A 14,040-nucleotide genomic window follows, 5' to 3' on the forward strand; every position below is an offset into this window, starting at 1 on the left:
AGGTAGGAGCTCAGAGCCATGCAGGCCATCCAGGGAGACATGGGGGTGTGGGGATGGGACGTGGGCTCCTGGGTGCCATTAGCATACAGCCCCGAGCTGAGTGGGAGGCCCAAGGCACCACAGGGTCTGGGAGGCAGGCTCTTCAAAACTGGACTAGTCCTGTGTCCACACATCACTAGAAGAGGGCACAAGACTTCACAGAAGACCACAGAATAGTGCTGGGTGCAATGGGGAAGACAGAGGTCACAGACTGAGACAGCCCCTTCCCTGGGGGACACTGGCAGCCTCAGGATAGGGACATAACAAAGCAAACGGTGAGAACGAGCCGCTCCCTAGGGATGCAGCATGAGGGCAACACCAACTCTAGCCAGCTCTCTGGGCCCCAGCAGAGCCTCACACTGATCCCCGATCACCTATCTAGCTGCTGGCTGGAGCTGCCTGGGATGCCCTGGCCGCCCAGTACCATCATGAGAATTAAAGTAGACCCTGTGTGCAAACTACCAATCTCCAGCCATTCCCTGTACCCCACCCCTCCACCAGCCGTCATGACCCCTACAGCTGACTGCCCTCCACCAGACCTACCTCCATCTCTGAGCTGTGGGCATGCACCTTCTGCACCATGTCCTCCGCTTCCCGCATGCGGCGTGTCAGCTGGGGCGAGTACTCAGCCTGCGTAAGCTCGCTGTCATAGGACCCCAGGATGGCGCGCATGCCGTCCCGCTCCTGTGGGCAGAGGGCAGCTGGTCAGAGTGGAGAGGAGACACTGGGGATGCCTGGGAGGAGCATGGAGACAGGAGTCTGGTGGAGACACAAGAGGCACCTCAAGTTGCTCAGGACTTGGGTCCCCATGTACTGCCAACAGTGCCTTCCTCCAAACAGCCCACCTGAGACGAGAGGCCCAGGTGCTTTCCCAAGAGCCTGTACCTGGCCTCAGTGCCAAGCTGGATACCCTCTTGCTACTAAACCTCTGACTAGTGACACTCAGAGCAAGGATATAAACTAGCAGCCTGATGAATGAGGATCCAGTAGAGCAGGAATGTCTTAGCGTCCCACTGAGGTGAGAAACCTACTACACCAAGCTCCCTGAAGGTTGGCTCCAACTGAAATTGCTATGATCTCGCCCGGCGCCTCATATGCCCACAGAGCTCATGGATGAGGCCATTGGCCATGCCCAGTACCTACCTCTTCTCGGGGTATTCTGTGAAGCCCAGGTCTATTTCCCTGGGATGACAGGCAACCATAAAGTCAGGAATAACTTGGAGCCAGGACAAAGTCGCTACCCACCTGTGCCCTGCTAGAAGTGCAGAGGCTGGTATTATGAGCCAGGAAGCTGGGGACTGGGACTGGGACAGATTCCTCCTTCAAATGCTTGAGCACTTGTCACATGAGCCCGAAGGAGCAAGTCCTCTGCTAGGCCAGCCAGGAAGATGTCCCTGGTGGGAGCTGAGTTGCTCTGTAGGCTGTGTGAGGTACGTGGCCTGGCCAGGAAAGCCTAGTCTCCTCCAGCTGCTTGTTGAGTTCTCTCCCCGATGGTCCTAACAGCTCAGAGCCACTGGGTTCCTCTAGCCCTATATGCCACACCTAGGTCCAGGAGGCCCAGCCCCAGGAGATCCAGGCCAGGCTGGAACCCACCCCTAGCTCAGTGGGCATCTGAACAGCTCTTCCATCCCCTGTGCATGCGCACACAGCCCAGCAACCTGGCAAGAGGTGGGTGTGACAGATGATACAGGTCTGGGTGGCCAACCCAGCATGTCTCACTGGCACTCTGGTGTGTGCCCGTGCCTGGCTCTGAGCACACTCCTCCGGGAGTAGGTAGTGAGGATGTTGGGGCTGGCTTCCATGGCCCAGGTTCAAACCCCATTCTGCTCTGAGCTCAGCTGTCTAGTCATCCAAGTCTCAGTTCCACTGCAAGATGGCAGTGAGGACAGCTATAAAGTCAATACTGCCATGGCCTAAGTGTCTGGTGAGCTCCCCTGTAAAGAAGGTGCCCAGCAAGTGACAGAATTATATTAATGCTGGTCATCAGGGGCCAGTTATGGAGCTGGAAAGCAGGTCCTACCTGCTCACTGGCATACCCTGTCCCCACACACACATCCTGAGAAGGGAGCTGAGGGACAGTCAGCCCTGCATGATCTCACCAGGTCCCTGGCTGATATCTTCCCCCTCAAGTGAGCTGCAGCGTCCACTGGCACCAGCACTACCTCCCAACTGGGCATGTTCCCAACCCTGATGGAGACCTATTTTTTTTAGCCCACCTGAGAGCAAGGCCTCTTCCAGAAGCTGAGGCCCTTTTCATACAGCATTCTCTGTTTGTGCCCTCACAGGGAGAAGCTCAACCATGTCCCCAGGAAGAGGCCAACCCGGCAGCTCGGTTACCTTAGTGTTCCCACTGTCAGCTGCCCCTACCCAGGCCCTTTCCTTGCAAGTGGGACAGGGAGGACAGTAGGGTGTAGAAAGGCCCCTGCCTCCTCACTCTTGAGCTGACTGAGGGCACAGGGTCTCAGGCTGCCATGTCTGGCCTCTTCCCTCACAAGCAACTGAGGCGTGTGGTTGTCACCCAGCATGGAATGCGTAATTAGTTGATGACAAAAAATTCAATAAGTGAGAAATTAAAGTTACAAATCCAACTGGAACTGGTCACATATCCAGGGAAAATTTGTTTCCACAGGAAAGTTTATGAAGTGTCATAATTTTATTGAAATCCTATATCTTCCTATTGACTTTTATCGTTTTGAGCTGGTTACCCAAGTTATCATTACCAGACTGTCAATGCCACAAGAGGCCAGGGCGGGGGATTTCCTTCCATAAACAAGCTGTAATTGTCTCCTTTATTGACCAATAAATCTCGAAAATGCTGCCCTTCACTAGAGTTCTCTTCTGTTACATCTCCAGGCTAGCAATGCTGGCAAGGAAGAAAAATACTACACAAGAAGTTTGTTGTTTGTACCCTTTCAAGGAATTGTTTTGCCATTAGTAGAGGAGCAGGCACTGGGCTGGTGTGATGTGGTAATGACTTTTTAATGACTGATTCCACTTGCAGTCGAGTTTGCTTTGTTTCCACTTGAGCAAACGCTGGCGATTAATCGCTGCACAAACCGGCACACAGGCTATGCCGACAGAGCCTTAAAGACTTGCTCAGGAAGTACAAAACAAATGACACTTTCCACTGAGTGCATCTCCTGGGTACAGACAGTCCTGTAATGCCTGTCACATAACTGATGGCAACTGAAACAGAGTCAGAGAGTCTAGAGCACATTGTCTCGCCTATGAAGAAACCAGCAGAAGACCTCTATGCTCTGGACCCATCTGAGCTGCTAGCACCAGAGCCCAGGGCCTCCCAGGAAGGAGGCTGACCAGAGGCTGAGGAGCACAGACAAGGGAAGAAAAACAGCATGTCTAACTCCATTTATAAACTCATGAAGGGCATGAGAGACACTGGCCATCTGAGACTGCCGTGGCCTACATGAAACTAACAAGTCAATATCTGGGCACGTTCTGAAGACCACAAGCACATCACAAAAATTCAATGGGGGTACAGCAGCTCCCTACTGCAGCCCCAAGGCCCACAGTCTCCTCAAAGCTCTGGTCACATCGTTGCTTGCAGAAGCAAGACAGCTCTGCTTACCTACCTCTGCTGTAAGAGAACTTTCAAAGCTCTGTGCCCACCTCTAAAACCAGGGCTGCTCCTGGGGACCCAGGCCCCAGAAACTAGCCCAAGGCCAATTCCTGCAGGTCAAGTGCATAGATGCCCAGGGGCATGAGCAGCCGACACTGAGCACTCGACACTGCATGACAGGTGTTCTGAACATCAATATCAGGAGGAAGAGTTTCTAGCTACTTTCTCGTTGCTGCTGGGCTGAAACAGCTGAAACTCACAAGTTAAAGGAGGAAAGATTTATTTTAGCTCACAAACAGTCCATGACAAGGCAGGCAGGAAGCAGTGAGACTTTCTTCTTTTTTCCCTTTTTATTTCATCCAGTCTACAAGGCTACTGGTTGGTGCCACCCACACCCAGGGTGGTCATCCCTCTTCAGTAAGCCCATCAACCATACTCAGAACTATGCTAAGCCAATCAGTGGACTAACCCAGCATCCCACGCCCAATAATCCAGTCACACCCGAAGCCCCACCTATGAGCACATGAGGCTTTGGGGAGACATCTAGATATAGAGTATAACAAAGAAGTAGGAAGGACATGGAGACAACGGCCTGTGTGTGGGACGGGGCTCTGTGGCATCTGCACGGCTACAACCTGGAGCTGACACTTGAGGAGCTTCCTCTGATCAGTTCCAACTATCCTGAAAGACCTGAGCCCTGGGGAGACGTGTCTGACCCGGAGCTCAGGCTCCAGACAGACCAGCCCACGCAGCATGAGACCTGAACACCTACAGGAGGGCCTAGGCAGGGCTTGGCCTAGGAGGACTTCCAGGGTCATCTCCATCTAGGCCATTTCCTTCCAGCATCACTGGGAAGCAGACACAACACTCCATGGGGGAATGCTCCAGACATGAGCAAAGCTGGCTTTTGGGGTTAGAAGAGCTACCTTCCATGGGTGTCCAGCTCTGACTCCGGGCACTGGAGGTGATAAGCCACACCTGCGAACATCAACACTGTGTTGGTCCCACCCATCTCTGTGAGACAGGCCATCTATCCAAGTCTCATATGTGGAACAGACCTGTTGTACTCCATGGACCTCACAGGGCAAGGACTCGAGGCAGACTCTGACCTGGGTCTGCAGTGAGTGTAGGGAGCAGCTGCAAATCCCTAGGGTAGCTGACATTTGCCATGTAACTTACTCTCGTGTAGGGAAAAGGCAGTAAGTGTGGTGTTTGAACAGAGTAGATGTTCAGATGAGGGAATGTAGGCAGAACAGCCATGATCCACAGTGAGAGAGTTGGTGACAGACCACCACAGTCACAAGTCAGGCCTGATGATGGGGAGAAGGAAAACCCACAAAAATCCAGCATTGAGGGGCTTCTAAGCCGCCGTCCCACCGCTCCCAGCTCAGAGGAAGGGGCTTCCGGGCTGCCGTCTGTCCTGCCATACCCGGCCCAGAGGAAGGGGCTTCTGGGCTGCTGTCTGTCCCACTGTTCTCAGCCCAGAGGAGGGGTCTTCCAGGCCCCCTACCATCCCATCACTCCCGGCCAAGAGGAAGGGGCTACTGAGCCACCATCCCACAGCTCCTGGCCCAAAAGTAGGGGCTTCCAGGCTGCCGTCCATCCCATCACTACTGGCCCAGAGGAAGGGGCTTCTGGGCCACTGTCCCACCACTCCCAGCTCAGAGGAGGTGAGCTGCACAGGTGCCAACAGCACCCCCCACCAAGTCGAAATGAGAAGACACATAAACAAGTCTCAACACCAGACTTCCAGATCACCTACAGCAACCCCAAAGGGAAATGAGATGGAACACTCTGATACTCAACAACCTGGACTCCCTGAACTGGCAACAAAAGAGGATCTGGAAAAAACGAAATCAGAAATAATTTCTCAGATAACAGCAGAGATTGTGCTCATAGTGCAAGACATGATTAATAAATCTAGAGAGGAGCTGAGGAACATGATGGAATCCCAACATAGGAAACAAATGAAATCCATACAACAGATGCAAATAGATTTCCAGGAGATGAAAAACTCCATTGAAAGTCTACACAGCAGCATGAGCCAATGTGAGGACAGAATTTCAGATACAGAAGATAAGACTGCAATTAGTGAACAGGAAAAGAAAAATTGCTTCAAAATTGTAAGGGACCATGAGAAATCAATCCAGCAGCTGCTAGATAATGCAAAGAAGAATAACGTAAAACTGATTGGAGTCAAAGAAAAAACAGGCAGAGAGTGCAGATGACATAAAAATGTTCACAGAAATAATGGCAGAAAACTTCCCAAGCAGGGGAAAAGAACTTGACATAGAGATAAATGAGGCATATAGGACTCCAAATAGCCCTGATTAAAAAAAAATCTACACATAGGCATATAATTGTTAAGATTCCAGAAACTCAACAGAAGAACAAAGTTCTACAAGTAGTTAGAGAAAAGAAACAAATCACATACAAAGCAAAGGCCATCAGAATCACAGCAGACTTCTCAACACAATCCATCAAGGCAAGAAGAGCTTGGAGTGACATACTCCAAGCCCTAAAGGAAAACAGCCTCCAACCCAGACTGATGTACCCTGAAAAACTATCTTTCAAAATGGATGGAGAAATAAGATACTTTCATGACAAAGAGCACCTTAGGAACTTCATGAATACCAAATCAGCACTCCAAAAAAATTTTAGACAATACCCTAGGAACAGACATAGAGGATCAGAACCCCAGGAAGCACAGCAGAATGAATCCATCAGGCACAACAAGAAATTAAATGTAAAGGAGGAGAACCCAACAAAAAGAAAGTCATGGCAGTGACAAGTCAATACGTATCAGTTATAACCATCAATGTTAATGGTTTCAATGCACCAATCAAAAGAAATAGACTGGCAGAATGGATCAAGAAGCAAAATCTAACAATATGCTGCACACAAGAGACACACTTAATTAAAAATGAAACTCACAGACTGAAAGTTAAAGGGTGGAAACAATAGCCATGCGATGGGAACCCGAAAAAAAGCAGGAGTAGCTATCCTCTTTGCGGATCAAGTAGATTTCAAATCAACACTGATTAAGAGAAACAAAGAAGGAGACTACATCCTTGTGAAGAGAACAATCCAACAAGAAGAAATGACAATCATAAATATCTACGCACCAAACTACTGTGCCCAATTATATAAAACAAATACTAATGGATATGAAAAGTCATATATCCACTAATACAAATATAGTAGGGGACCTCAATACCCCACTGTCACAAATAGATAGATCAACTAGACAAAAAATAAGTAATGAAATACTAGAACTCAATCGAACTCTTGAACAAATGAACTTAACAGATGTTTACAGAGTCTTCCACCCCACAAAATCAGAATACACATTCTTCTCAGCTGCACACGGGTCTTTCTCCAAAACAGACCACATAGTCACTCATAGAACATGTTTAAGCAAGTGCAAAGGAACTGAAGTTATCCCCTGTATATTATCAGACCACAGTGCAATGAAATTGGAGATCCAGAGCAAAAGAAACTGGAAAAATTTCATAAACATGTGGAAATTGAACAACACACTTCTGAATAACCAATGGGTCACAGAGGAAATTAAAGAAGAAATCAGACAGTTCCTTCAATTAAATGACAATGACAATACAACATATCAGAATCTATGGGACACAATGAAAGCAGTCTTACGAGGGAAATTCATAGCAATGAATACGCATATTAGGAAAACAGAATGAGCCCAATTAAACAACCTGATGCTACACCTCAAGCTTCTAGAAAAAGAGGAGCAGGACAAACCCAAAGCTCATACAAGGGAGGAAATTATAAAGATCAGAGAAATCAATGCAATGGAGACTAAGAGAACGATACAAAAAATCAATGAAGCCAAGAGTTGGTTCTTTGAAAGAATCAACAAAATTGACAAACCCTTAGCCAACCTTATCAGAAAAAGGAAAGAAAAGGCTCAATTCCATGCAATTAGGAACAAAAAGGGTGAAATTACAACAGACCCAGCAGAAATCCAGAGGATCATCAATACCTACTTCCAGAACCTATACTCCAATAAGATGGAAAACACAGAAGAAATGGACAGATTCCTAGATACATATGAATTACCAAAGGTGAATGAAGAAGACCTAAAAAATCTAAACAACCCAATATCAACCAATGAAATTGAAAATGTAATTAAAAACTTATCAACTAAGAAAAGCCCGGCCCTGATGGCTTCACTGCTGAATTCTACAAGACATTTAGAGGGGAACTGCTGCCACTACTGTTTAAACTCTTCAATGAAATTGAAAGGGAAACAATACTTCCAAATTAATTCCTGGAAGCAAGCATCACCTTGATCCCAAAGCAGAGAAAGACTCAACCAAAAAGGAGAACTATAGGCCAATCTCACTAATGAACATAGATGCAAAAATCCTTAATAAGATACTGGCAAATACAATGCAGAAGATCATCAAGAAGATCATACACCCTGATCAGGTGGGATTCATCCCAGGGATGCAGGGATGGTTCAACATACACAAATCAATCAATGTAATACACTATATCAATAGAGCCAAGGACAAAAACCATATGATTATCTCCATAGATGCAGAAAAAGCATTTGACACAATCCAACATGCATTTATGATAAAAACCCTACAAAAAATCTGAATAGATGATCTCCACCTCAATCTGATAAAAGCCATCTATGAAAATCCAACAGCCAATATCATACCAAATGGTCAAAAACCGAAATCCTTCACACTAAAAGCAGGAACAAGACAAGGATGTCCACTATCACCACTCCTGTTCAATATAGTTTTGGAAACATTAGTCATGGCAATTAGACAAGAGAAATAAAAGGAATAAAGATAGGCAATGAGGAAGTCAAATTGTCATTATTTGCAGATGACATGATTCTCTATATAGAATAGAAGATCCCAAGAAGTCCACCAAAAATCTTCTAGACTTAATAACCAAATTCAGTAAAGCTGCTAGATACAAGTTCAACACACAAAAATCAATAGCTTTCCTCTACACGAACAACAGACTCACTGAGAAAGAAATAGGGCAAATAATTCCTTTCACAATAGCATCCAAAAAACTGAAATACCTAAGAATCAACCTAATGAAAAAAATCAAAGACCTCTTCTCTGAAAACTACAGCACTCTGAAAAGAGAGATTGAAGATGATATCAGAAAATGGAAAGACATCCCCTGCTCCTGGGTAGGAAGGATTAATATAGTGAAAATGGCCATACTTCCAAAACTGCTATATAGATTCAATGCAATTCCAATTGAGATAACAGCAGCATACTTCATGGACCTTGAGAAAACAATCCAAAAATTCATTTGGAACAAGAAGAGACCCAGAATAGCAAAAGCAATTCTAGGTAACAGAGACATGGCAGGGGGTATCACAATCCCCAACTTGAAATTATACTGCAAATCTACTGTGATAAAAACAGCATGGTACTCGCAAAGAAACAGACCTAAGGACCAGTGGAACAGATTAGAAGATGCAGAAAGAACACCAGACACACTCAGCCATCTCATCTTCGATAAAGGAGCCAAACACCCTCACTGGAGGAAAGATAGCCTCTTTAATAAATGGTGCTGGAAAAATTGGGCTTCAACTTGCCAAAGATTAAAACTAGACCTATATCTCTCACCATGCACTAAACTAAAATCAAAATGGATTAAAGATCTAAATATTAAAATAGAAACGCTGAACCAGCTGGAACAGAGGTTAGGTAGAACTCTTGAAGACATTGGCGTAGGAATAGGAAAAGATTTTATGAACAAAACCTCAGTTGCCTGTGAATTAGCACAAACAATCAACAAGTGAGATCTCTTCTCATTAAAAAGCTTCTGCACAGCAAGGGAAACCATCAGCAGTGTGAAGAGACAACCCACAATGTGGAACAAAATCTTCACCTGCTTTTCCTCAGACAAAGGTCTACTATCTTGAATCTATAAAGAACTTAAAATGATCAGACCTCCCAAATTTAAAGACCCAATCCAAAAATGGGCACCTGAAATGAACAGACATTTCTCAGACAAAGAAGTAGAACTAGCAAATGAATACATGAAAAAATGTTCAACATCACTGGTCATTCAAGAGATGCTAATGAAAACAACGCTGAGATTCCACCTCACCCCAGAAAGAATGGCTGCTATCATGAAATCAACCAGTAACAAATGCTGGCGGGGATGTGGGGAAAAAGGAAGCCTTCTTCATTGTTGGTTGGAGTGCAGACTGGTGCAACCACTGTGGAAATCAGTATGGAGATACCTCAAAGAACTAGGGCTAGAGGTCCCATTTGAACCAGCTATTCTCCTGCTGGGGATCTTCCCCAAAGAATTAAAAGACTCATACCACAGTGATATATGTGAGCCCATGTTTATTGCGGCACAGTTTGTAATAGCTAAAGCTTGGAAACAGCCCAAGAGCCCATCAACTGTAGAGTGGATAAAGAAGATGTGGTTTTTTTATAAAATGGAGTACTACTCAGCCATAAAGAACGAGAAACTAGAGACATTTATAGCTAAATGGATACATTTAGCTATAAATGTAAATGTACTGCATACCTAAAATGTACCAATAAAAGAATTTAAGCAAATAAATAAATAAATATAAAATGGAGTACTATTCAGCCATCAAAAACGAGAAATTGAGACATTTATTGCTAAATGGATCCACATTGAGGCCACACTCTTAAGTGAAATTAATAGGACACACGTATATAAATACTGAATAGTTTCTCTAGTGTGAGAAACTGAAAGTGTAAATAAGGACTAAAAGGTATAATAGATAATGTGAAATAGGAAGAAAAGGAGCAAAGGGGAAGCAGAATTTCAAGGGGTAAGGGAAAGGAAAGAAAGGAATGGAATTAATAGGAGAAAATGAAACAGTGGAAACAAAGTCTTTGTAAATAGGGAGGGATCGAGGGGTTGAAGGGAGGGCAGGGGAAGGGGGAAAAATAAGAACCAAGAGAGATTATGTAAAGGTGCAAATTTCCAATGATGAATGTCATTATATTGTATACCTAAAATGTACCAAAGATTAGAATGAATAGTTGATAATGCGAAATAGGAAGAAAAGGTCCAAAGGGGTAGAGGAAGTGGGAGGGGCAGGGGAAAGGAAAGAAGGGAAAGGAAAAATTATGAGAAATGGAAAAAATGGAAACAAAGTCTTTGTAAATAGTCAAGGGTGGAGGGGGTGAAGTGAGGGCAGGCAATGGCGAAAAAATAAGAACCAAGATGCATCATGTACAGGTACAATTCCCAATGAGAAATGTAATTGTGTTGTATACCTAAAATGTACCAATAAAAGAATTTAAAAAAAAATCCAGCATCGAGAATCTGTGAGCACAGCCTACACTCATAAGACCTGGGAGCTGGAAAACCCCAGGCAGAGATATAGACAGTGTCTATGCAGCATCTTTGTTTATGCAGCATCTCTGTCTATGCAGACCAGCTATACACGCACACTAAGTCAGGCACAAACTCTAGTCCCTGCTGTGGAGGCAGAAATGCAATCCATGTAGCAGATAAACCCCAAAAACAAGTTGGGGGAGGGGAAGTACATCATTAAAATCCACAGAATGCAAATGAAAATGGACCAGTAACACAAAATAAGGTGAATAAAACCCACCGCACATAAGTCTGCATAATACACTTATAACAATAATGGAATTTAAATTATTAGTTAAGTCACAAAATAAAAGAAATAACAAGTAAATTAAAAGATCAACAAAAACAAAACTAAAAGATGAACTAAGTAAAAATAGAACAATTAAAAATTAACTATAATAAGTAAATCAGCAGTTTAGAAGTGGCTGAAAAAGAGTCAGCAAACTGAAAGTTAAATCTAAAGCATAAACAAGAAAAGCAAAGCAAACGGCAAAGACAGAAAATGCAGGAATGGAGGGTCACACAAGGGAGAACAAGGAAGTAAGAAAGGGCTCTAATAAAGCCAGAGAAGGAACAGAGGCAGAAAGGTAGTCATCAAGGCATTGGGGTTGAGTAAATTTATAAAACATTCAACTTCAAATTTAGAAGCCACTGTCTGTTCCAAGCCAGACCTGGGGGTCAGCATACCTAGTGGGGTCAGAGGCCATGGGATGGGTGAGACGCTGGGGTCCCAGGGCTCACAGGGAAGACCTGTCAGCTGCTGAAGTTCCAGGTCCAGGCTGACCTGACCTGAAGACCAGGTCAGCGGTCACAGCAGAAGTCTAGAACAGGGGCAGAGGTGATAACTCCACAAGGAGTGAGGAAATTAAAGGGAAAGTCACTTACACTAACGCACCCTCGCTGGACAATGGTACACAGGGAAACAGAGGAGGGTCCAAGACACCAGGAGGAATGAAGAGCAAAGTAGGCTGCACAGACACACTGATCCCAATGGTCGTCGATGCCACAAACTCTCAGCTATCCAACCCATGGGCCCTAAAACCAGATGGAGCTGAGCCAGTTATTGTGGCACATGCCTGTAATTCCAGAACTCTGGGAGGCTGAGGCAGGAGAATTATAAATTCAAGCCCGGTGTGGGCAACTTAGCCAGATCCTGTCTTAAAAGGGTTTAGAAAAAGGACAGAAGATGTAGCTCAGTGCAAAGGCCCTGGGTTCAATCTCTAGTACTGCTGCAGATGGAACTGAACAATTACTGCGCAAGCCACAGGAAACACTAAAAGACTCAGGTACCTACAAGATACAAAAAGAAAGTCAGAGCAAGCGAGGACATGGATAGTTTTTAAAGGAGACACATATCCACATGTAGACACCAGTGTGTCCTTTTTAACGTAGCCACACATGGCCAGCTCCAGGTAGGTGAGCTGGAGCCTCAGGGAGGGGGGATGAAGGTGTCATCCATTTCAGTTTATCTGCTGTTCACTTGTAATACTACATTATCCACTGGAAACTTTGAAATTTAAAATAGAACTCAGAAAACACAATGGCACTAAAATACATATTTTAAAAAAGCATTTCAGGACAGTATGGAGCCTTGAATAGCTCCACAACACTCCTGAAAACCTCAAAAAGAGGAGAAACAAATAGGGGAGGGGGACAAGACAAAAATAATCCAAAAAATTCAAAAGAAGGCAAGAAAACGGGGAAAGTAACATAAAAATGGAAGGCACTAAGCATGAAATAGAAGGTAGAAGTTAAAATAAATCTAACCAATAAACAATGCAAACAGACTAAACATTCTAACTATAAGACAAGGATGCTCACACTGTATAAGAAAAATGACTGTCGGCTACAGAGGATTTACAGGAAAAAAAAACACAACAGCCCACAGAGGATTCAGAGAGAAGTATGTGGAAAAACAGTAACCAAAGACAGAAGTTGCTATATCAATATCTGACAAAATACATCTTAAGACAAAAAGCCTCACAAGACAAAGAGGCTCATCACACCCTAAGCACAGGCTCAGTGCCCCAGAATCGCGTGGGTTTTCAGCTTGTGAGCACACAACACTGGGTTCAAAACATAAACCCTGATGAAACGCCAAGATGCCAATGTGCCGCTAACAGTCACTGATAGACTGAGCAGATACACAGGAGTAAGAAGTGGAAGCACTCAACAGCACTGTTTAAAATTCTGCCCTAAAAGATATTTTCAGAACACTGCCCCAAACCACTCAGTGTGACACAGTATTTCAAAGCACAAAGAACATTTATAAAATTTAGCAAACAGTGTGACATAAAACATGTCACAACAAATTTTCAAAGATATATTCACAATTAATTTTTAAAATAAAAAATGATCATGTTCAAAATCAATTCTTAAAAGATTACTAAGAAAATCCAATGCATTTGTGAATTTAAAAACATACTTGAGGTTAACAATAGGTTAAATAAAACATCATAAAGGAAATTTGATAGTAGAGAGAACTGAATGATAATGAAAATATACACTAAAACTAGTGTGACCTTTATGCTTTGGCCTTTTTTACATTTTATGCTTAAAGATTTTTTTAAATAAAAAATTGTCAAGATCAATGCCCTTGCACAGCAAACATGCCACATACCATATGCATGTGCAATGTGTATACTCTCTGCAGGCTACACATACAAATACGACATGCACATGTTATCTACATGGTATGCGCATGCTCTGCAGGCTGTGCACACACACCATGCAGCCCCTACCCACACGTGCTCCCCTCCAGAGGCACTGTCCCTTGCACACATGAATACATAGCCACATGCAACCATTAGGATGCACAATAAAGAACCTAGAAGGAAATGTATTAATTTGATGCTTAATTAGAAAACCTAAAAGCTGAGAATGGCAAGCTAACAAATTAACTTTAAAAATGAAAAGAAGGGGGCTGAGGATATGGTTCAATGGCAGAACACTTGTCAAGCATGAGATTCAATACCCAACACTGAAAACAGAGAAATAAAACAACAAACTGCAAAGAGCATAAGAATGAAAATAATAAAATGACAGCA

The 14,040-nt window shown here is 44.2% G+C and overlaps 1 protein-coding gene across 4 annotated transcripts in view; it reads right to left on the reverse strand.

The window, feature by feature from the left end:
* Nucleotides 1-14,040, reverse strand: part of Mad1l1 (mitotic arrest deficient 1 like 1) — a 348,970-nt gene that overhangs the window by 154,696 nt on the left and 180,234 nt on the right. For 3 of the 4 annotated variants that reach the window (XM_013070590.3, XM_004840361.4, XM_021254640.2), the window contains exon 12: nt 583-723. The exons of the other annotated variant lie outside the window; for it this stretch is intronic. In XM_013070590.3, coding sequence (XP_012926044.2) covers nt 583-723 — 141 coding nt within the window. The remainder of the gene's footprint in view (nt 1-582; nt 724-14,040) is intronic. 4 annotated transcript variants of the gene reach the window in all.

The sequence above is a fragment of the Heterocephalus glaber genome, unplaced genomic scaffold (assembly GCF_053883595.1).
Source record: "Heterocephalus glaber isolate CG9 unplaced genomic scaffold, H.glaber_assembly_v1.0 deba00001610, whole genome shotgun sequence".
NCBI classification, from domain to species: Eukaryota; Metazoa; Chordata; class Mammalia; order Rodentia; family Bathyergidae; genus Heterocephalus; species Heterocephalus glaber.